Raw genomic sequence first — 24,519 nt, 5'->3', positions numbered from 1 at the left:
CGCGCTTAACCAAGGTGACGTGCAGCATACCTTTGCTTCGATTCAGCACAGCCACGACTGCGCCAAAGGGAAACCCAGCGGGCAGGATTCGCACTCGAGGCCCTCCTCCTGCCCTGCGCTTCCCAGCAGCTGGCATTCAGGAGGTGCCTCTCTGGCTGCTGTAAATTTGAAAAACAACAGCACACCATTAAAATTACTTATTGCCCATTCGTAATGTCATTACAAGAGGAAGGGGCGACAACGAATTTAAGGAAGATATTTGGAAGGACTTTGTTGCATATTGTTGTTGTTGTTGAGTCGTTTAGAATAATAGAATCATAGAGTTGGAAGAGACCACAAGGGCCATCCAGTCCAACCCCCTGCCAAGCAGGAAACACCATCAAAGCATTCCTGACATATGCCTGTCAAGCCTCCGCTTAAAGACCTCCAAAGAAGGAGACTCCACCACACTCCTTGGTAGCAAATTCCACTGCTAAACAGCTCTTACTGTCAGGAAGTTCTTCCTAATGTTGAGGTGGAATCTTCTTTCTTGAAGTTTGAATCCATTGCTCCGTGTCCGCTTCTCTGGAGCAGCAGAAAACAATCTTTCTCCCTCCTCCATATGACATCCTTTCATATATTTGAACATGGCTATCCTATCACCCCTTAACCTTCTCTTCTCTAGGCTAAACATACCCAGCTCCCTAAGCCGTTCCTCATAAGGCATCATTTCCAGGCCTTTGACCAATTTGGTTGCCCTCTTCTGGACACGTTCCAGTTTGTCAGTATCCTTCTTGAACTGTGGTGCCCAGAACTGGACACAGTACTCCAGGTGAGGTCTGACCAGAGCAGAATACAGTGGTACTATTTAGTCGTGTCCGACTCTTCGTGACCCCATGGACCATAGCACGCCAGGCACTCCTGTCTTGCACTGCCTCCCGCAGTTTGGTCAAACTCATGTTCGTAGCTTCGAGAACACTGTCCAACCATCTCGTCCCCTTCTCCTAGTGCCCTCCATCTTTCCCAACATCAGAGTCTTTCCCAGGGAGTCTTCTCTTCTCATGAGGTGGCCAAAGTCTTGGAGCCTCAGCTTCAGGATCTGTCCTTCCAGTGAGCACTCAGGGCTGACTTCCTTCAGAATGGAGAGGTTTGATCTTCTTGCAGTCCACGGGACTCTCAAGAGTCTCCTCTAGCACCAGAATTCAAAAGTGTATATACAGAAGCAATGCACAGAGGTTAACACATTAGCAGGGCTCTGGCTGCTGTAGTTTGAAGCCGCTCCCTTGAAGGAGGAGGAGGGCTTTGGAAAGGGAGGGGGCAGAGGGAGGGGTCTTGGCAAAGGCCTCTCCCCCTCCTTGCCTGTCGCTGTCAGTTCAGCCCTGTCGCTGTCCGGGGGTGCAGGCGTTGGCGCCGAGCAACCGGACACCCCAAAAGGAGCCCACTTTGCCCCGAAGCAGCAGCAGCAGCTGCCCCCAAATTTGACCCTCTCCGAGGCTTCCTGCCAGCTTCCAGCAAGGCACCGTGCTTACGTTTCTCCTTGGCAAGAGGGGCACCCACGTTGTTCTTTTGCCATGCACCCCTTTGCCCGGGTGAGGGGCTTTGCGGTGGAACTGGACAGGCAGGCCGGCGGTGGCACCGTCTACCGGGGAGGAGAGGCCCTCTCCGGGCAGGTTGTGGTGGACGTCGCCAAGGCGGTCAAGGTGAGAGAATGTTGAAAATGATTTGTATTTTTGAAAAACCCTGAAGTTATGCTATTGAGATGTACAGGATTTGATGGATCTAGAGAGCAAAAGAAGATAAAGAAGACTGGCAAAATAAATTATCGAACTATGCAGGACAAGGGAGATAATTTGAACCCCAAGAAAGAAAGAAAGAAAGAAAGAAAGAAAGAAAGAAAGAAAGAAAGAAAGAAAGAAAGAAAGAAAGAAAGAAAGAAAGAAAGAGGACTTTGAGTTGTGTTTTGCTTTGTTTTGTTTTAAAAGGGCAAATGTTTAATGCGTATTTCTTAAGCTTTGCATATCAATTTCTACATCCGTGTAACTTTCAAAAGTCGCTTGTACGAAGATGAAGGAGGTTTTATGGACCTGCAGGAACAGGCATAAAACGATGGAACCCGGGGAAGTCAAGCAAAAAAAAAAAAAAAAGGTTTTAAAATTGTTGTATGATGTGTGTGTTTTTCGTTCTGTGATGATTTTGTATTGTTGTTTTTTTCTTTTCATTTCTGTTACTTTTGGGAAATTAATGAAAAATGTCAACAAACCAACCAAACAGGTGAGAGCGCTGGCCGTCTGTGCCCGAGGTCTGGCCACTGCCCACTGGCTGGAAGGCAAGAGCATTGGGATGAACACCATCTACAGCGACTACACAGCCTTCCAGACTTACCTGAGAAGGAAGCAGCACCTGATCCCAGGTAATAAGAGGGAGGGCAGGAGAGCTGGCTTGGCAACCGCCATCACGGGCTGCATGGCCCTGGCGGATAAATTTGCAGGTGCCACGCAGGGTGTGCAGAAATTTGTGGGTGCCACGGGGGTGCCTGTCCCTGGTGCAGAAATTTGCAGGTGCCACGCAGGGTGCACAGCCCTGGCGCAGAAATGTATGGGTGCCCGGCCTCTTTGTGGGGAATTTGGCAAGGGGTCGGGCACATAGAATCATAGAATCATAGAGTTGGAAGAGACCACAAAGGCCATCCAGTCCAACCCCCTGCCAAGCAGGAAACACCATCAAAGCATTCTTGACATATGCCTGTCAAGCCTCTGCTTAAAGACCTCCAAAGAAGGAGACTCCACCACACGCCTTGGTAGCAAATTCCACTGCCGAACAGCTCTTACTGTCAGGAAGTTCTTCCTAATGTTGAGGTGGAATCTTCTTTCTTGAAGTTTGAATCCATTGCTCCGTATATAATTTGAGAGGGGCTCCCACACTCGCAACTCGACAGATCTCCGTCTCCTTGTCTTTTGGGGGGGGAGTTATTTTATTATTGTTGTTGTTATTGTTATTATTCGTTTTCAATTACAATCTAATCATCCCCTTGTCATAACAATTCACAGCGGTTCACAACACACTAAAACAACAAATAACACAATCCCGAGCGTATAAAATGCACATTCAAAGCAACAAAATTAACAGGAAACTAAAACATTCCAAATGAAACATTGCAAAGGAGGTCGGCCGCAGGATGTGCATTTGATGAGGAGAAGGGAACAAACGCCGTAAAGATTTCAAAAGTAAACATTGCTAAAAGGAAGTGAAATATGCAATATATATTGGCAGTTTTATTTCCAGTTCCTTTGCTAAGGGATCTCGCGAGGGTGGAATTTGCCCTTTTCAAAGCTGCCAGGCCCATTTCCAGGCAGCGACGTCTCTTTCCCTCCCAGAAATCCTCCAGGGGATCTCAGAGACGATGTTTGCTCAGCGACACTCGAACGCAGAGCCGGCTTGGTAAATGCTGAAGCTCCTCGCTGCTGCTTGGATCCTGCACGACTCGGTTGATAACGGCTTGGCGACGCTTCCTGGTGCAATTGCCCACCCCGACCAGCAGCAGCTAACCAAGCACAGGGAGAGACATACCGTAGAATCATAGAATTGGGAGGGACCTCGAAACCTCCTTTCTTGTAACTTGAAGCCACGGGTTCGAGCAGTGCCAGATTTACGTATAAGTTAAACTAGCTCTAGCTTAAAAAAAATTAAAGGGGGAAAAAGCTGGATGTTATCTATCTATCTATCATCTATCTATCTATCTATCTATCTATCTATCTATCTATCTATCTATCTATGCCAGTGCCGGATTTCATAGAATCATAGAATTGTAGAGTTGGAAGAGACCCCAAGGGCCATCCAGTCCAACCCCCTGCCAAGCAGGAAACACCATCAAAGCATTCTTGACATATGCCTGTCAAGCCTCTGCTTAAAGACCTCCAAAGAAGGAGACTACACCACACTCCTTGGCAGCAAATTACACTGCCGAACAGCTCTTACTGTCAGGAAGTTCTTTCTAATGTTTAGGTGGAATCTTCTTTCTTGTAATTTACAAGAAATTGTAAAGGATTTACGTCTAAGCTAAACAAGCTCTAGCTTAGGGCCCCACTCTCTTGGGAGACCCCAAAAAAATTCAAAGGGGAAAAATCTGGATGTTTTGCATTCCAAAATATAAGATGAAAAACAAATGAAATAAAATCTACACACAGCAACAGTGTTTTGTGTTGTGTAGGCTCCTTTGATGTAAGTCGTGGGCCCCGCCTGCTAGCCTGCTCCCTAAAATATCATTGCTTTGCTCCTTTCTATATATAGGGTGCCTCCATTCTGCTATTTATCATTAGCAGTAGTTTGCATCATATATTTACACCTCTTATTATTTCATGTTATAGCAAGTTTCTAGAGACTAGATGGTGTCTTTGTAAATGGTGTTTCTAAAGGAACTTTTGCTATTGCCAAATGCCCATGTGTTTGCATTATTCAGTTTGTCATGAATCAAAAATCATTTTAAGTGAGAGCTTCATGATTCACTCTTAATATACTTCTTAAGTGTATTTCAGTTCAACCACGATTTTGATAAAACACAGTACATCTTTTGTGATGTGCAAATGGCTTGAGATACCTATGAGGTCCGTCAATGACCATATAGCATATGTTCAACACAAAAAACAGCGACAAATTGTTGCTGGCAAAGGACAGCTGGACATAGGAAGGGCCCCATTACCTTCAGGAGCTGAGGGCCGCATCAAACCTAAATCCGGCCCTGGGTTCGAGTCCTACCCTCCGGAGCAGCAGAAATCAAGCTTGTTCCCTCTTCCATGTGAGATATGGGAAGATGGCTCTCCTATTTCCTCTCAGGCTCCTCTTTCCCAAGCTAAACATCCCCAGCTCCTTCAACTGTTCCTCATCTGGCTTGGTCTCCAGATGCCTGATCATCCTGGTCTCCCTACTCTGCCAACCTTCCACCTTGTCCACACCCTGGGAACAAAATACCAGGGACGCAGCTTGTTGTTGTTGTTTAGTCGTGTCCAACTCTTGGTGACCCCATGGACCAGAGCACGCCAGGCACTCCTGTCTTCCACTGCCTCCCGCAGTTTGGTCAAACTCATGTTCGTAGCTATGAGAACACTGTCCAACCGTCTCGTCCTCTGTCGTCCCCTTCTCCTAGTGCCCTCAATCTTTCCCAACATCAGGGTCTTTTCCAGGGAGTCTTCTCTTCTCATGAGGTGGCCAAAGTATTGGAGCCTCAGCTTCACGATCTGTCCTTCCAGGGAGCACTCAGGGCTGATTTCCTTCAGAATGGATAGGTTTGATCTTCTTGCAGTCCATGGGACTCTCAAGAGTCTCCTCCAGCACCATAATTCAAAAGCATCAATTCTTCGGCGATCAGCCTTCTTTATGGTCCAGCTCTCACTTCCATACATCACTACTGGGAAAACCATAGCTTTAACTATACGGACCTTTGTAGGCAAGGTGATGTCTCTGCTTTTTAAGATGCTGTCTAGGTTTGTCATTGCTTTTCTCCCAAGAAGCAGGCGTCTTTTAATTTCGTGACTGCTGTCACCATCTGCAGTGATCAAGGAGCCCAAGAAAGTAAAATCTCTCACTGCCTCCATTTCTTCCCCTTCTATTTGCCAGGAGGTGATGGGACCAGTGGCCATGATCTTGGTTTTTTTGATGTTGAGCTTCAGACCATATTTTGCGCTCTCCTCCTTCACCCTCATTCAAAGGTTCTTTAATTCCTCCTCGCTTTCTGCCATCAAGGTTGTGTCATCTGCATATCTGAGGTTGTTGATATTTCTTCCGGCAATCTTAATTCCGGCTTGGGATTCATCTAGTCCAGCCTCTCGCATGATGAATTCTGCATATAAGTTAAATAAGCAGGGAGACAATATACAACCTTGTCGTACTCCTTTCCCAATTTTGAACCACTCAGTTGTTCCATATCCAGTTCTGACTGTAGCTTCTTGTCCCACATAGAGATTTCTCAGGAGACAGATGAGGTGATCAGGCACTCCCATTTCTTTAAGAACTTGCCATAGTTTGCTGTGGTCGACACAGTCAAAGGCTTTTGCATAGTCAATGAAGCAGAAGTAGATGTTTTTCTGGAACTCTCTAGCTTTCTCCATAATCCAGCGCATGTTTGCTATCTGGTCTCTGGTTCCTCTGCCCCTTCGAAATCCCGCTTGCACTTCTGGGAGTTCTCGGTCCACATACTGCCTAAGCCTGCCTTGTAGAATTTTAAGCATAACCTTGCTAGCGTGTGAAATGAGCGCAATTGTGCGGTAGTTGGAGCATTCTTTGGCACTGCCCTTCTTTGGAATTGGGATGTAGACTGATCTTCTCCAATCCTCTGGCCATTGCTGAGTTTTCCAAACTTGCTGGCATATTGGGTGTAGCACCTTAACAGCAACATCTTTTAAAATTTTAAATAGTTCAGCTGAAATATCATCATTTCCACTGGCCTTGTTATTTGCAGTGCTTTCTAAGGCCCATAACATTTTAAGTGTGTTTTATACAAATGTGACACTAGATGGCGATGGCAAGCTAATTAAAATACAACATATATTTTTAAATGTTGCTTAAAAAAAAATCATTTTCACTGTGTTTTTTAATATATGCCTAGATTCAGCCCAGCTGGGGTTGGACCAAGGCAGAACAGAGCAGTTACATAATAATAATAATAATAATAATAATAATAATAATAATAATCATAATAATCATAATAATCATAATAATCATAATAATCATAATAATCATAATCATAATACAAAGGTACCTTGGTCCTCAAACTTAATCTGTTCTGGAAGTCCGTTTCAAAACCGAGGCGCGCTTTCCCATAGAAAGTCATGCAAAACGGATTAATCCATTCCAGACTTTATAAACAACCCCTAAAACAGCCATTTAACTATCTAATGAGACCATTGATCCATAAAATGAATGCAATCATCAGTGTACCGTACTGTACAATAAATAAGGCAGTATTGGAGATGATAAAAATTAAAATTATTATTATTTCTTACCTGCACTGATGATAGTCATTGTTTGGATGGGGGGGCTTTGATCCATTTCCGCAGTCAATCAATCAATCAATCAATCAATCAATAGCTGAACTGGGTTCCACACAGTCACAAAAACAAATGAACCGAGAAAACCTCAAAAACAAAAACGCAAAATAAAGAGCAAAAACAAAAGCGCCAAACTTAATCTGTTGCAGAAGTCTGTTTGACTTCCAAAATGTTCGGAAACCAAGGCACGGCTTCTGATTGGTGCAGGCACCCCAGAAACAGTATCTAACAGCCGCGTCGGACGTATGGAAAAAGTTCAAAAACCGGAACACTTACTTCCAGGTTTTCGGCGTTTGGGAACCAAGGTACCACTGCAATTTATTATTTACACCCTGCCCATCTGGCTGGGTTTCCCCCACACACTCTGGGTGGCTCCCAGCATCATCATCATCATCGGGCGATAAAACATTAAAAACTTCCCTAAACAGAACTATTTCTTCCCTGCATCCGGATGCTCAGCTTCTGTAAATGCAGCCTATCCTTTTTCTTTTGCTGCTTGCGGCCTTGTCTTCATCTGACGGCAGCGAAGCTCTTGAGGAATAACCCTAAAATAACTCTTCCCCGTCTTCAAAGTCAAAATCGTGCAATAAAAACTGCACTACAACTAATCCAGAATGCGGCAGCTAGACTGGGGATTGGGAGCGGCCGCCGAGACCACATAACACCGATCTACACTGGCTCCCAGTACGTTTCCAAGCACAGTTCAAAGTGTTGGTGCTGACCTTTAAAGCCCTAAATGGCCTCGGTCCAGTATACCTGAAGGAGCGTCTCCACCCCCATCGTTCTGCCCGGACACTGAGGTCCAATGCCAAGGGCCTTCTGGCGGTTCCCTCCCTGCGAGAAGCCAGGTTGCAGGGAACCAGGCATAGGGCCTTCTCGGTGGTGGCGCCCGCCCTGTGGAATGCCCTCCCACCAGAGGTCAAAGAGAAAAACAGCTACCAGATTTTTAGAAGACATCTGAAGGCAGCCCTGTTTAGGGAGGCTTTTAATGTTTAATTGTTTTATTTCATTTTTCTGTTGTAAGCCGCCCAGAGTGGCTGGGGAAACCCAGCCAGATGGGCGGGGTATAAATAATAAATGATTATTATAAAATTATTATTAAACGTCGGGAAGAGCTTGCTGACAGTCGGAGCCGTTTATAACCGTGGGGTGGAAGAGGGTGGACTCACCCTCTTCCAATATCTGAAGGGTTGCCCCATGGAAGAGGGAGCAAACTTGTTTTCTCCAGCTCTGGAGGAGAAAACCGCTTTTAGGAAGACCGCTTTTGTTTTCCCGGTTTGTGAACATTTTCCGGAAGCCGAACGTCCGATGCGGCTGTCGGCTATTGTTTCTGGGGCGCCTGTGCCAACCAGAAGCCGCGCCTTGGTTTCCGAACATTTCGCATGTGAGGCTTTTTCGGTTCCTTCGTTTCTGTGACTGTGTGGAACCCAGTTCAGCTACTGATGGATGGATTGTGTGGCTGCGGAAACGGATAAAAGCCCACCATCCAAACAATGACCGCCATCAGTGCGGGTAAGGAAAAAAATCACAAATTTAATCATCTAGAATATTTTCTTGTTTATTTTATAGTACGGCACATTGATTCTTGCTTTCATGTTATGGATCAGTGGTCTCATTAGATAATAAAATTCATAATGGCTGTTTTAGGGGTTGCTTTTGAAAGTCTGGAACGGATTAATCCGTTTTGCATAACCTTCTATGGGAAAGCGCACCTTAGATTTGGAACGCTTCGGTTTCGGAACGGACTTCCAGAACGGATTAAGTCCGAGAATAATAATAATAATAGTAGTAGTAATAATAATAATAATAATAATAATAATAATAATAATTTATTATTTATACCCCGCCCATCTGGCTGGGTTTCCCCAGCCACTCTGGGCGGCTTCCAACAGAAAAATAAAACACAGTACAGTAATCTATTAAACATTAAAAGCCTCCCTGAACAGGGCTGCCTTCAGATGTCTTCTAAAAGTCTGGTAGTTGTTGTCCTCTTTGACATCTGTTGGGAGGGCGTTGCACAGGGCAGGCGCCACCACCGAGAAGGCCCTCTGCCTAGTTCCCTGCAACTTGGCTTCTCGCAACGAGGGAACTGCCAGAAGGCCCTCGGAGCTGGACCTCAGTGTCCGGGCAGAACGATGGAGGTGGAGATGCTCCTTCAGGTATACTGGACCGAGGATGTTTAGGGCTTTAAAGGTCAGCACCAACACTTTGAATTGTGCTCAGAAACGTACTGGGAGCCAATGTAGGTCTTTCAAGACTGGGAAAGAGAACCAAGGGACCGCTGTATTTGCTAAGCCCAATTTAGCAAAAACAGCTACTGCTTGTTTTTTTGTAACTCTGTTGACCGACGCTGTTCCTTTCCGAGCCACTAAGCGTCGCCGTTGTCCTTTGCAACGATCTGCACTTGGTTCTCAGTTGAGGCCGGGAGGGGTCAGCAAAGCCAGTGCAAGACAGTGCCAGGGGACAGGTGGCACCAGCTCCCTTCGCTCTGACGCCAAGGACCTGCCTCCTCGGCTCCAAACAAAATGTTTTCTGTCTTGCTGTTGTTGTTTTCTACCCCCCTTGGTCATGTTTTCCCCTGGAAATACTTTCTCATCCTTTCTCTGGCGGTGCATGGAGCCTCCACAGGTCGCCGCAGTCTACCTCATTTATTTATTCTGCCCTGGATGTTTTAGCTGAGTTTACCGCATTGCAAGGGGGTTGGACTAGATGCCGCCCGGGATCCCTACCAACTCTACGATTCTACGATTTCCCCGCTAAGGAGCTCGGGTGGGTGGCTTCATCCTCCTCTCTTTATCCCCGCAACGACCCTGCAAGGGAAGTTAAGCTGAGAGTGAGAGCCTCAAGACCGCCCAGCGAAGCTTCGTTGGGGATTCGAACCCCGGTCTCACTCCCTGGTCCTAACAGGCCAGCACTCTAACCACTGCACAACACTGCCTGTGGGGGGGACGGACAGAGGTGCATAAAAGCCACAGGGTGTAAGAGAGTCATTTCTTGCTTGGGATCTTCTCAGGCCGTCCCACTGCTAGAAGCAGGACACTGGGGTGATCCAAAAAGGGGATTTCGGGGCTCATATCCTGACCCCCCCCCAGCCCCCTTGCTGTCTGCTTGCAGCCCCCCCAGAGGTTTGACATGTTCACGCTGGACCCGTTGCACTTTGCATTGGCCCCCAATACTTTTCCGAGCACAATTCAAAGTGTTGGTGCTGACCTTTAAAGCCCTAAATGGCCTCGGTCCAGTATACCTGAAGGAGCGTCTCCACCCCCATCGTTCTGCCCGGACACTGAGGTCCAGCTCCGAGGGCCTTCTGGCGATTCCCTCCCTATGAGAAGTGAGGTTACAGGGAAGCAGGCAGAGGGCCTTCTCGGTGGTGGCACCCGCCCTGTGGAATGCCCTCCCAGCAGATGTCAAAGAGAAAAACAACTACCAGACTTTTAGAAGACATCTGAAGGCAGCCCTGTTTAGGGAAGTTTTTAATATTTAACTGACCAATGTATTTTAATATTTTGTTGGAAACCGCCCAGAGTGGCCAGCCAGATGGGCGGGGTATAAATATATTATTATTATTATTATTATTATTATTATTACTACTACTACTACTACTACTACTACTACTACTACTATTATTATTATTCTCGGACTTAATCCGTTCTGGAAGTCCGTTCCGAAACCGAAGCGTTCCAAAACTAAGGCGCGCTTTCCCATAGAAAGTCATGCAAAACGGATTAATCTGTTGAAGACTTTCACCTGCCATCTCATGCTAAAGAGAGAGGAATTAGACTAGGATCACAGAGCTATCGAGTTTGATGAGGCCCTCCAGAAGTCATCTAGCCCAACCCCGTGCAATGCAGGAACCCCCCTAAAAATCTCCGGTGAAAGAGAGTCCCCCTGCCCCGTGTGATGAAGTCCATTCCACCTTTGAACAACTCTCGCCATCGGGAAGTTTTAGCCGGGATCTCCTTTCTGTGGGTTTTCCTGATGGCGCGATTCAGCTCCATGAGGCCAGGAGTTCCCCTGTCTCCCACGGAGTTGGGCGTGGGCCCAGAGGCACGCCCCGATGCCCCAGATTCAGTGCCCTGCCCTCCGGCGGAGAAACAATGGGCACACCTTCTTTCGTCTCTTTCCAAAGCCCATTGGCCCAGGACCAAATCGCTGGGGGGGATTTCAGCAAGGCCTTTGACAAGGTGCCCCATGATATTCTTGTAAAGAAGCTGGTAAAATGTGGGCTAGACAATGCTACCATTCAGTGGATTTGTAGCTGGCTTACTGACCGAACCCAAAGGGTGCTCATCAATGGCTCCTCCTCATCCTGGAGAGTAGTGACTAGTGGGGTGCCACAGGGTTCTGTCTTGGGCCCAGTCTTGTTCAACATCTTTATCAATGACTTGGATGATGGGCTTGAGGGCATCCTGAGCAAGTTTGCAGATGACACCAAATTGGGAGGGGTGGCTAACACCCCAGAGGACAGGATCACACTTCAGAATGACCTTAACAGATTAGACAACTGGGCCAAAGCAAACAAGATGAATTTTAACAAGGAGAAATGTAAAGTACTACACTTGGGCAAAAAAAATGAAAGGCACAAATACAGGATGGGAGACACCTGGCTTGAGAGCAGTACATGTGAAAAGGATCTAGGAGTTTTGGTTGACCACAAACTTAACATGAGTCAGCAGTGTGATGCAGCAGCTAAAAAAGCCAATGCAATTCTGGGCTGCATCAATAGGAGTATAGCATCTAGATCAAGGGAAGTAATAGTACCACTGTATTCTGCTCTGGTCAGACCTCACCTGGAGTATTGTGTCCAGTTCTGGGCACCACAGTTCAAGAAGGATACTGATAAGCTGGAACGTGTCCAGAAGAGGGCAACCAAAATGGTCAAAGGCCTGGAAACGATGCCTTATGAGGAACGGCTTAGGGAGCTGGGTATGTTTAGCCTGGAGAAGAGAAGGTTAAGGGGTGATATGATAACCATGTTCAAATATATAAAAGGATGTCATATAAAGGAGGGAGAAAGGTTGTTTTCTGCTGCTCCAGAGAAGCGGACACGGAGCAACGGATTCAAACTACAAGAAAGAAGATTCCACCTCAACATTAGGAAGAACTTCCTGACAGTAAGAGCTGTTCGGCAGTGGAATTTGCTGCCAAGGAGTGTGGTGGAGTCTCCTTCTTTGGAGGTCTTTAAGCAGAGGCTTGACAGCCATCTGTCAGGAATGCTTTGATGGTGTTTCCTGCTTGGCAGGGGGTTGGACTGGATGGCCCTTGTGGTCTCTTCCAACTCTATGATTCTAAATCTAGGGCAGGCCCAGGTCAGGAGGTTGGGGGGAGGGAGAAACAGCCCTGCAAAGCGGGTTTGGGGGCTAATTCAAATGTGCAGGCCACTTGGCACATGTTGGTGGCACAGCTCCCCGGGTTCAATCCTCCAAACACATATCCCCTTGCCTGCTGCTGCCAGTTAGTGTAGGCACCTCTGAGGTCCCCGTTGTCTGGCTCCGTGCCAGGCAATCTTATTTTCCAGGAAAGGGTTAGAACACCTGCTTTGAGTGCAGAAGGCCCCAGGGTCAGTCTCCGGGCAGAGCTGGGAGAGAGACCCCATAATGCCGCTGCTGCCGGTCAGTGCAGCAAGGCCGGTGTTCCAGGTGAGGAATCCAGTTGGGAATTACGCAAGAAGAGGCACTGTCTTCTTGAGACAGTCCTCGGAATTGCAGAGTGGGAAGGGGCCCCGAGGGTCATCCAGCACAACCCCCCGAGGCTGCGATGCGGGAACAAACGGCGGTGAGTTGTGACAGTTAGCAACGTCCTTGCTCTGAATTTCGCTCCCCTTTCTTCACAGTGGAAACTACCCGCAGCATTGCAAATGCTTGTTTATAGATTCAATCCTTATGACGTTTCTGGTGGTCGTAAACCATGGGTAGGCAAACTAAGGCCCAGGGGCCGGATCCAACCCAATCGCCTTCTAAATCCGGCCTACGGACGGTCTGGGAATCAGTGTGTTTTTACATGAGTAGAATGTGTCCTTTTATTAAAAATGCATCTCGGGGTTATTTGTGGGGCATAGGAATTTGTTCATTCTCCCCCCCCGCAAACAAAATAGTCCGCCCCCCACAAGGTCTGAGGGACAGTGGACCGGCCCCCTGCTGAAAAAGTTTGCTGACCCCAGTGTAAACCCCTGAGGACTAGGCTCTTAGTGTCTTTCGAAGGAGCGCAGCCGCCTGCTTGGCATGCAAAACGTCCCCATTGGCATACTGTATCCGGGTAGGGCTTGGGGGGGGGGACAGAAATCTGAAACCCTGGGGAATCGCTGCCAGCCAGTGCACACAAAACTGGCCTGACTAAATAACTTAATCTCAGGGTTGTGGGTTCGAGTCTCACATTGGGCCAAATCATAGACTCATAGAGTTGGAAGAGACCACAAGGGCCATCCAGTCCAACCCCCTGCCAAGCAGGAAACACCATCAAAGCATTCTTGACATATGGCTGTCAAGCCTCTGCTTAAAGACCTCCAAAGAAGGAGACTCCACCACATTTCTTGGCATCAAATTCCACTGTCGAACAGCTCTTACTGTCAGGAAGTTCTTCCTAATGTTGAGGTGGAATCTTCTTTCTTGTAACTTGAATCCATATTCCTGCATTGCAGGGGGTTGGGATGGATGACCCTTGGGGGTCCTTCTCCAACTCTAGAATTCTATCCTTTCAGTACATTAAGCCCAAGATAAGATCGAAAGTGTATTCTCTCGAAAGTTTTAACTGGGACATACTTTGTACGGAAATAGTTCCTCTATATTTTCTTACTTACTGCTGTTACGCTATTTAATCCTGATTTAATCTTTGACAAAGGGCGGTTTATAAATGGAACGAATGAAAGAATAAATACATTTACAGGTGTGCGTTGGAGAGTGAATTATCGGCTTTCCTGTTGGGCAATTTGCGTTTGCCTTTTGTAACTTGACGCGGCGATACAAATTGCACAAACAAATGGAAACGTTTTTAGGTTGTGATACAAATAGAACCAATAAATTGAAAAATAAATAAACGAGAGAGGGAGAGATGGATATCTATCTCTTGGCTCACCCCTTTCAGCTTTCTGTTTGCTTTTTTTCTTTCCTGCCCAGTGGAGGAAAGTTTATCTCTCCGGTCTCTCCAAAACTGACCAGCCTGGGCGCGCATGCTCGCTGCCTTGTTTTTGCAAAAGCCTTCAGCTGCCTGCCAGACCTGGGGGCATTAGGGGTGGGGGTTGAGGGGGGACGTGGGGGGGGTCTGGGGGAGGGCTTTTTGTGGCGCCCCGCCCCCCTGCTCCGATAGGGCGCTCGAGACCAGGGGGCGCGGCTTGGCGAGCCTTGAAAAAGCGCTTTGCGCGGTGCGGTGCGCTCAGAACAGTCGTAGAGGCTTATTGATACGCGAAGATGATTTTTGATCGTGTGAAGCGACTTTCGGTGGAGCTGGATTGCCCCGAGGTGGCCTCGCCGCCGGTCTTCAGCTCCGGGGAGAGCGTGGCCGGCCGCGTGGTGGTGGAGCTGTCTGGCACTGCGCGCCTGGGCGCCCTCCATCTGCACGCGCAAGGCGCGGCCAAAGTGCACTGGACGGAGTCTCGCAGCGCCGGATCCAGCACCGCTTACACGCAGAGCTACAGCGACCAGGTGGAGTTCCTCAACCACCGGCAGACCCTCCTGGCCCCGTCAGGTAAGGCGTCCTCTGAGCGCGGGCAGAGCGCGCATTCTCCCTCTCCTCCCTGCGCTCCGCGGGAGCCCGGCTCGCCTGCCCGGCGCGATCTGTCTCTCTCTTGCAAAGCCTCTCCGCCTCAGCAGGGCCGGCACGGACGGGCAGCGGCTCCCCTCCTTTATTTTTCAAAGGGAAGCTGCTTTTCCAGCCAGCTCTGTAGGGCGGACACGGGCTGGCAGTGCTCTCCTCTCCCCTCCTCGGGAGCGCCGCTCAAGCGCCCAGTCTGTCTCTCTCCATGTTGCTTGCGAAGCCTCTCTGCCTCAGCAGTGCCGACGCGGGCGGGCAGCGGCTCTGCTACTTTCTAAAGAGGGGTTTGCGACAGGGAAGCTGCTTTTGGACCCAGCTCTGTAGTGCCAGCACTGGCTGGCAGCAGCCCTCCGGCAGGGCTGCCGCTTCTTAGAGAACCCGAGAGAAGATGCCAGAGACCTTTCTAAAACGGAAAGCAAGACTCCAGTCCGCGTGATCCTCGGAACAGAGGGGGAACCCAACAGCTCGCTGAGCCGTGGGCCTTAAAAATAGAGCAGGACCCTGAATAAATAGGGAGCAGCCTTATATGAAGCCCACAGGCTGGCAGTAGCAGCTCTCTGACATTTCTGGGCAGGGAGTTCTCCCCCCACAAATTGAATCTGGGACGTTCTGCATGCAGGGCAGATGCCCTCCCGGCAGAAGACGAACTGTTTTGCTATGCTTCCAAGTTGCATTGCGGGGGCGGGTTGGGCTGCATGACCTTTGGGGTGCCCCTCCCAGCTCTACAATTCTAGGATTCTTTCACATGCTCTGGCCCAGCTTTCCCTTAAGAAAGGCCAGTTGCAATTGGAAAACAGGAGTTGCAGGTTTTTCGAATCTGGGTGGGATGTTTGTTTGCAATTTCCCAGGGGGCGAACTTGCGGCTGCCGCCTCCTGGGGTCACACACACACACACACCGGCCTTGCTGACCTCGGCTCATCTTCCTCCAAGGGGCAGATTTTGCCCAAGCCGATTCTATTCCTGGGAGCCGGGCGCTTACATAATGCAAAAGCCCTGGGAGATCTTGCCTGTCTCAACTGGGGCGTATTTGCAGGCCTGGGGGGGCACCTTCTGCTAAAAACTCCCCTTTGCAGGGCACCTGGGCTGTAGGAACCGAGTATATTTTGGGGGGAGAGAGAGATTGTTGTGTAATACCTTCTGAACCCACCCTTTTCGCTGTGTGCTCATTAACGATCGCGGGTTGTTTATGGGAAGCAAAAAAAAGTCTCATGCTTTTGGCTGAGTGTGGATGTTGTGTTGAATTTCCTTCGTTTGACTGCTGCAGGAAAACAGCAAGCTCCTCTCCAGAAAAACATCTCTTTTTTAAAAAAAAGGTCTGTTATTCGTTTCAACTTCCTTTATTTTTTGTTTTCCCAACAGACAACGGAGGCGCCACTGTCCTTCAGGCTGGCCGACATGAATTCCCTTTCACTTTCCAGCTGCCAGAGTAAGTCAAACACTTCTTCAAATTATTATTATTATTAATATTATTATTATTATTAGATTTGTGGAGAGATTGCATCTGGAAGCAACTTGGCAGCGCAGCAAAAAACCTAACCGCCATTGCATGTCAGTGCAGCCACCGCCATTGCATGTTGCCTTTGCATTTTTTATGATTATCATTTCGTTATCAGCCTTTGCCCAACCTGATCCCCCCCCCCCCAGTATTTCTGGAGCGGATCTGGTTGGCATTTCTTGCGGTAGGGGGTGGTGGTCCAGAATGACCCTTTGAATCCCTTCCAACTCTATGAAACAAGTTCGGGCAATTTCATACATAAAACGAACTTCAAATCCCAAGACAAAATACCCACCCAGATTTTTTTTTAAAAAGTAGTTTTATAAGTTGTGTCTTTGTTTATCAATGTGATCTTTTGTATGTTATTTTATGCCTTGTGACTTGTTGGTTGTAGCTTAGTAATTTATTTATTGTGAGGAGCGAATTTCTGTCCAGCTATTATTTGCTATTGTTTCGAGAGCTAATTTTATTGGGTCCTATTATAGATTATGGAATATTCCATTGATACGAGTTGTTCCATTTTAAAGTTAACCTTTTATTGAGGCTAAACATCTGCCGATGTTTGGAGAGTCAATTTTACTGGGTGCTATTCTCTCCTAATAGATAATGGAATATTCCTTTATTTGATAGGAACTGTTCCATCATAAAGTTACCGTTTTATTAAACATCTGCCGATGTTTGGAGAGTCAATTTTACTGGGTGCTATTCTAATCGATTGCGGAATATTCCTTTATTCGATAGGAACCGTTCCATCTTAAAGCGACGTCTTGTTACGGCGTCTGTTCTTTCTTGTATGTTGGGTTGCCTTAAACTGCCTTGTGTGTCGTCACATAGAAAGTGTCCAAATTAAAAATGAAACGGAGCAAAACGGAAGATATTTTGGGTTGGGTTACGGACTCGGAGCCCCCTCCTAGCAGGAGGGAAATGTTTCGGGAAGCTTTTAATAGTGGATGAATTATTGTATTTTCATATTTTGCTGGAAGCCGCCCAGAGTGGCTGGGGAAACGCAGCCAGATGGGCGGGGTATAAAGAAATTATTATTATTATTAGGTCTCATTTTTCATACTTCCTTTCTCTTCCCTTGATAGATCCTTGGCTACTTCCTTTGAGGGAAAACACGGAAGCGTCCGCTATTGGGTGAAAGCCAAGCTCCACCGTCCCTGGGCTTCCGTCAAGAAAGCCAAAAAGGATTTCACCATTATTGAGCCCATCGATATCAACACGCCGGCGTTACTGGTGAGTTGGGGAGGCAAAGCGATTTGGCGAGGGATTTGGGAACCAATTCTGTGACCGATTCCCCAACTTCAGGATAGCTCAGCCGGTAGGGCGTGAGGACCCTCGGGGTCACAGATCTGAGCCCCATGCCGGGCAAATTGTGGGGTCAGGCTAAATGAACCTTGGGGTTCCTTCCAATTTTGCGATTCATATGAACTTTATTGCATTTTCGGAATTTACAAAAAAAAGAAAAAAATTGACCACATATTCAAAGATGAAAAGAAAGATTCCCAAATGCAGGATAGAAATGTTTGAAGGTCTAACATAATCAAAATAACATTGAAAAAGGAAACAAATGCCAGTTTTGCAATTCAGCTCAGGGGGGGCTTTTTCCAGCCCTATTTAAAACCGGGACGTTTTGCCTATGATGATGATGATGATATCTTCCGGAATAACACTTGTAGTGTAATGATGACCTTTGGACATAACGGAGATACTAAAATTAGGATTATTATAAAAGATGCAGAAAGAGAGGATTAACAATAAGAGGAGGAGGGAAAGTCCAGGAGATTCTTGGGAATCTCGCTTTTATATTTTATGTTGTTATCTGAATTTTAATCTGGAAAATCAAATTAAAAATAATAATAATAATTAATTAATAATAATAATAATAATAATAATAATAATAATAATAATAAATTGTCTTCCTTCTCTGCTTCTGCCCATCAGGCTCCACAAGCCGGTGCCAAGGAGAAGCTGGCACGCGCCTGGTATTGCAACCGAGGGCAGGTCTCCGTCTCCGCCAAGATCGACCGGAAAGGCTATACCCCAGGTGAGTTGTAGGGGGCATCCCCTGGAAGTGGAGATCGGGGGGGGGGTGTGGCTTATGGCGAAGCTCGGCCCATCAGCCAGAGGACCCAGGCCACTTGACTCTGTGGCGTCTAGGGTTGGCATACGGGGAATCCGCCGGTGGCCCTGAGGAAACACAGTTGCTTAGAACCATTGGGTCACCCAGCGGTCACCCAGCCTGACCCCCTGAAAATGCAGGTGTCGCGGCTTGCGAAATCCCTAGGCGGTAGCTGCTTGGCCCCCATTTAAAAAAACCTCCAAGGAAGGACAGCTGGCTGCCAGCCCTTCGCTCCCCACAACAGATTTCCTCGCTTCCCAAAAGTCCAGCTGAAACATTTGCCCTGCCCATTGCGATTTTTAAATATATTATTATTATTATTATTATTATTATTATTATTATTATTATTATTACCCTGCCCATCTGGTTGGGTTTCCCCAGCCCCTCTGAGCGGCTTTCAACAGAGCATTAAAAACAGAATAAAACTTCAAACATTGAAAGCTTCCCTGAACAGGGCTGCCTTCAGATGTCTTAATAATAATAATAATAATAATAATAATAATAATAATAATAATGTACCACCCTTTATCAGAAGATCCCAGGGTGCAGTATGCAACATTAAGATCACATTGCAGAACGGTGATAAAAAACAAAAAATCGCAGAATTGGAAAGGGACCCTGCGGGTTATCTAGTCCAACCCCCTGCAATGTAGCGGGTCTCGAACCCGCAACCTTCATGTTACCGGCGCCAACGGAGCTCTCCGGGCTCACAGTATAATAAAAAGCTGGCTGGCCAGCAGGACAAAGGTCGAGGGAGCTTTAGGAACAGGGGTTTGCCTGCGTGTGTTTCCCTGCTCCCTTTAACGCAGCAATGTGCCCATTTCCCTGCCAGGTGAGGTGATCCCCATCTTTGCCGAGATCGACAACTGCACCACCCGCACGGTGGTCCCCAAGGCGGCCATCATCCAGACGCAGACCTTCGTGGCCCGCGGCACCAGGAAGCAGAAGAAGTCCGTGGTGGCCTCCATGCTGGGCGATGCCATCGCGGCCGGAAAGAGGGAAGTGTGGCACGGCCGGGCAATCAAGATCCCCCCCGTGGGACCCTCCATCCTCGAGTGTCGCATCCTCCATGTCGAGTACACGCTCAAGGTGAGAAGCGGGGGGGGGGAGTCTGGCCTAGCGGGCGGAGCGAGCGAGGGAGGTCTTGGGGTGAAAACCCTGGGGGGGGGACCTTCTGCGGTTCCAGGGGGGATGCGGAGAGCCATTGGGTGTCACTGCCCGGTGTCGCCGACACGGGCCCGCAGCAAAGTTCAGCAGGGTTTCCGATTCGGGCTTTTCGGGAGTTCGGACTTGGGATAATCAGAGTTGGAAGGGGTCCCGAGGGTATAAGGTGGTATTTTTTTAATATAATAATAATAATAATAATAATATAATAATAATAATAAATTTAGTCCAGCCCCCTGCCACACAGCAGATGAGCAGGGTACAAATAATGAATTATTATTATTATTATTTATTCAGAAGTGTCGTTCCCTTCAGAGAGAGAGAGCAGGGCGATGCCTCTCCTTCAACTAGGGTTGGCAAACCTCTGGCATCTAAAAGAACGAATGCTTGTTACCTATTATTATTATTATTATTATTATTATTATTATTATTATTATTCTACCACTACCGTGTTTTTCCATGTATAAGACACCCCCACGTAGAAGACGACCCCTATTTTTTGAGCCCAAAATGAAGAAATAAAGAATTGCAACGTTCCGTTTATAAGAGGACCCCCGCAATTTTAAACTTAAAAAATGGGGGGGGATATACTCTTACACACGGAAAAATACAGTATTTCCTGAATTTATATACCGCCCTATACCCGGGGGCCTCGGGGTTGGACTAGATGACTCTCAAGGTCCCTTTCCAACCGTGGTTTTATGTTTTAAATCCCCAACTCTCTGCAATTCCACGGTTCTCAGAGCAGGGATCTCATTTTCCCGGATCCCGTTCCGCAGCGGATCCGGTGCTGTCCAGGTTGCATGAGATGTAGGAGGCCCTAATTTCATTTATTTATTTTTATTTTAAAAAATGCCTCGTTTTTTGCCCACTTGGCAGGTCTGCATCGAGATCCCGGGGACTTCGAAGCTGTTCCTGGAACTGCCGCTGGTCATCGGCACAATCCCCTTGCACCCCTTTGGCAGCCGCACCTCCAGCATCAGCAGCCAATACAGCGTCAATCTGGATTGGGCCCGGATGGCAATTCCAGAAGAACCCGAGGGTAAGAACCCATAAAAATTCAGACCTTGCAACGCTGTTTTTAGGGGCAATTTTATATTGCCTTGCGCGCCTGTGTTGCAGTTGGTTTTCGCCAGCGAAGCCCTACTCAAGAGTAGACCCACCAGCACCAATCGATAAAAGATACAAATTTGGAATCTTTTAGAGAAGACGGGAATGGGAATAACTTTTCTTATAAAATAGCTTTATATAAAGAAATTTTGTAAAAAACGATTTTATATAAAGAACTTTTAAAAAACGATTTTATATAAAGAACTTTTAAAAAACGATTTTATATAAGGAACTTTATAAAACAATTTTATATAAGGAACTTTATAAAACGACTTTACAAAATAACTGCATAAAAAATGAACCTCCTGTGTAAAGTTGCGGAGACTGGAAACCTATCTATCTACGGTATCTAAAACCTTTCTTATAAAATAGCTTGATATAAAGAACTTTTTAAAAAACGATTTTATATAAGGAGCGCTTTATAAAACGACTTTACAAAATAGCCGCATATAAAAAGAACGTCCTATGTAAAGCTGTTCCTGCAGGCGGGTTTAGAAGCGCAGAACGTATTAAGGAGCAGCGTCGGAGAGGATGAAATTAGAGGAGGCAGAAATCATTTAATGTGTCGACACAAATAGAAGTTATTAAGATTGCGGTTGTTACATAAGTAGGATCATTATTACAACCGGAACGTAATGGAAGTGAATAAGAGTTTGGAACGCAAATACTCAAGCCATCAATTCTAGCCCAATCCTAGCCTTATATAAATTATATAATTCGGTATTTTGGTGTGAATAATTGTATTATAAATTGGCATTGTAATAACGAGGCGACAATTAGATGGTAATTGAAAAGTCATAGAAATTATTATATATAAAAAGGGAAGGCGGGAGCTTTAAACGCAATTGTACGAAATTTGGGTGATGAATGGAGAAATTGGGTAAAGGGGAATCTAAAAACGGTTGAGCGACAGGTGGAGCTTTCCGTACGGGAAAGAAGAATGAAATATTCTTTTAAGGGGAGGGGGGATCACGTTCCACCAATGGGTTTTCTCTGAGTAAATAATAATAATAATAATATAATAATAATAATAATAATAATAATAATAATAATAATATAATTAATTTCTCAACCTCTGGGTCCCCCGCTGTCTTTGGACTACAACTCCCATTATCCATAGCTGGCGGGAACATGGACGATGGGAATTGTAGTCCGACAGCAGCCTGGAGAAAGGCCAGTATTAGGCTTATCCCACCTGGCAGGGTTGTTGGGAGGAGGAGGAACAACAAACAGGTGCGTCAAGCCGCCTTGGGGAGGTGAAAAAGTTGGGGTCCCAAAATGGCCCCTTTCCCCCCCTAAAAATATATATATAAAAAACCTTCTCAAAGCAACCCATTAACTCTTCCCCTTGTGCTCTCTCTGCAGCTCCGCCTGAATACTCGTCTGTCGTGTCCGGCGAGGAACCCCTGGAGACCCTCTCGCCACCCAGCCAGGACAGCAGCGGCCCCCCCGGCGTCCTCGAAGGGCCCTTTTTCGCCTACATCCAGGAATTCCGCTTCCGGCCACCTCCGCTGTATTCCGAGGTGAGCTTACTGAGGACTAGAAACCCTGACGTTTGAAAGGCGGGCGGCCGTGGGCCTCCTTGGCCCGCCTCACTGGTGGGGAGAAGGAGCAGGCTGTTTTGGGCGTACACCCCAGAGGTCATCCATCCCAACCCCCATGTCACGCAGGAACCTTGATTTGAACCCACGACCCTGAGTTTCAAAGCTCTTTGCACAGGCTGGGTGACCCCATGGGTCCCTTCGACGGGGGCGCCCCTTAAAATGGGCACTGGGCTGCTCCTTGTCCCCTCTTGAACCCCGTGCCTTGCAGGGGGTTGGGCTAGATGACAGCCGGGATCCCGTGCAGCATTCGACGAATCTTCGCTAACCTCTCTCTTCCTCCTCTCCTTTCAAGGTGGATCCCAACCCCCCTTCGGACACCGCCATCCGCCCCCGCTGCATGACCTGCTGAGAGGCGCTCGGCTGCTATTAGATCTCTTTGGATGGATCTCTTTTGGGATCCCGTGAGGAAGAAGGAGCCGCCGGCAACCCCGGAGGCTGGAACCCCCCGCAATCTGCGTGCGAATGAGGAGAGGGGCTCCGGCGGGGAGATGGCTCCTTGACCACCCGCACCCCCCGAGGCGGCAGAGGCGATGGTTTCGGGTGTCCCAGACCGACAGCACCCGATCCGCCGAGATTTCCCTTTACGGAGGAGGAAAGGGGGACATTTGCCCCCCCCCCAAGGGGGAATGCCTGCCTTGTGACTCAGACACTTTACAGCATTCCCGGTTTCTCTTAAGACCAGCTGAGTCTCCCGACACATACGGGCGAGAAAATAGGGTGCAGAAATTCCCCAGGGAGCGGCTCCTCTGCGGGACAAATTGCGGGGTTGAGCAAAGGTTTTGGGGTTCCCCCCTGATTTTATCCCATCCACGAACCCGCCGCTCTGGGTTTCAGGGCGGGAAGATCCACCCGTAGGTTTTTAAGGTGTTCTGGGGTGGGGAAAAGAGGATCGGAACAGCTTGGCAGGAGAGAGCAAGGAACCTTTGTGCTGTTGAAGGCTAAGAAAATTAGTTGCTCCAGAGAAGGATTCCACCTCAACATTAGGAAGAACTTCCTGACAGTAAGAGCTGTTCAACAGTGGAATTTGCTGCCAAGGAGTGTGGTGGAGTCTCCTTCTTTGGAGGTATTTAAGCAGAGGCTTGGCAGGCATATGTCAAGAATGCTTTGATGGTGCTTCCTGCTTGGCAGGGGGTTGGACTGGATGGCCCTTGTGGTCTCTTCCAACTCTAGGATTCTATGTGGGGTTTTTTTGCCTTTTTGGGTGCAGACCAGACCCCAAATTCTGGGCATTTTGAAGAAGTTGTGGGGGGATTGAAGAAAATAGTTTTCTTCTTCTTCCCTCTGAAATTGCATTCCACTTTCCAGAGCTAGCTGGTCTCCAGGGGAGGGACGTATTTTGATTCCCCCCCCACATTGGGACAGCGGCCTTAAGTTGTAAATATGTGTAAATATGATTTTCCTGATATGCTGTGGCTCGATGAAGAACTTACACAAAAGAACCAGTTTCCAGGTTCATATTTTTATAGAATACTTGCGGCCTTTTCAGGAAGAAAAAAACCCCTCAAAAAACTGTATTTGAAAACGAGGCTTTGTAAGTTTGCAGGCTTTTTTGTACAAGTGTTGAAATAAAAGTTGTGAAATTTACTCTGTGTCTTCCTGAGTTTCTTGCCTCCGTCCCCCAAAACTGCAAGGAGGGGGGAGGGCTATGATATTTAACCCGACTTGGGACTCCCCTGTGGTTTCCGGGGAACCTTTGTGTGCAAAATCTTGAAAAAACCGCCCTAAATGTCAATAATGGAAAGTGATAAGAAGCTGCTGTTTTCCCACTGAGTCAAAACATCCACCTAACTCAATATTGCCTGCACTGGCTGGCAGCAGCTCTTGGGGATTTTCAGGAAAGGATCGTAGAATTGTAGAGCCGGAAGGGGCACGAGGGTCATCTATCTAGCCCAACCCTGTGTAATGCAGGAATCTTTGCTTTCTTTTGGCCCCCGCCAGCGAGGCCAGGGGGGGGGGTCTGGGCCAACCAGGACCCCCAGACACCCTGCCCAGTGTGCTTGCATCACAAGGAGAGGTCCCTCTGATTTTCCCCTTCACCCCTGGAAGCACACTCCATTGTCTCTCAAGGTGCCAACAACAATGGATCCCGTCTTGGAACGGGCTGGCGGGAATGGCCCTCTGTGGGCAGGTGGGCTCTCCAACCCGCCGACTTCCGCATGAAAGCATCTGCTCTGCCGTGGAGATGGCCCCTGCCCCCCCAGGGCGACAGGCCCGAGTTGGGGTCCCCAACAACTCACGCAGTGCCAGATTTAGGTAGA

The 24,519-nt window shown here is 47.7% G+C and overlaps 1 protein-coding gene across 2 annotated transcripts; it reads left to right on the top strand.

The window, feature by feature from the left end:
* The first annotated feature begins 1,382 nt into the window (after window positions 1–1,382).
* On the top strand, window positions 1,383–23,845 carry ARRDC2 (arrestin domain containing 2). 2 transcript variants are annotated; one of them, XM_035117007.2, is made up of 9 exons: window positions 1,383–1,679; window positions 2,251–2,389; window positions 16,126–16,192; window positions 17,350–17,497; window positions 18,206–18,308; window positions 19,216–19,472; window positions 20,427–20,589; window positions 22,023–22,180; window positions 22,554–23,845. In XM_035117007.2, exons 1-9 carry the CDS (start codon window positions 1,551–1,553, stop codon window positions 22,608–22,610), a joined length of 1,221 nt encoding a protein of 406 aa, XP_034972898.1. In that variant the 5' UTR covers window positions 1,383–1,550; the 3' UTR covers window positions 22,611–23,845. The 2 variants fall into 2 exon arrangements, with proteins under 2 accessions (XP_034972898.1, XP_034972897.1); XM_035117006.2 differs by lacking the exons at window positions 1,383–1,679; window positions 2,251–2,389 and adding an exon at window positions 14,377–14,699.
* The last annotated feature ends 674 nt before the right edge of the window (window positions 23,846–24,519 follow it).

The sequence above is a fragment of the Zootoca vivipara genome, chromosome 6 (genome assembly GCF_963506605.1).
Source record: "Zootoca vivipara chromosome 6, rZooViv1.1, whole genome shotgun sequence".
Lineage (NCBI taxonomy): Eukaryota > Metazoa > Chordata > Lepidosauria > Squamata > Lacertidae > Zootoca > Zootoca vivipara.
The sequence above is the reverse complement of the archived record's forward strand: the minus strand, read 5'-3'. Positions and strand labels throughout refer to the sequence as shown.

Bases quoted from the DNA above. Each gene is read 5' to 3' on its own strand.
- ARRDC2 (XM_035117006.2), top strand. From the start codon at position 14,423: ATGATTTTTGATCGTGTGAAGCGACTTTCGGTGGAGCTGGATTGCCCC. The intron at 20,590-22,022 runs GTAAGAACCCAT...CTCTCTCTGCAG, and splicing joins AATTCCAGAAGAACCCGAGG to CTCCGCCTGAATACTCGTCT. The intron at 22,181-22,553 runs GTGAGCTTACTG...TCTCCTTTCAAG, and splicing joins CACCTCCGCTGTATTCCGAG to GTGGATCCCAACCCCCCTTC.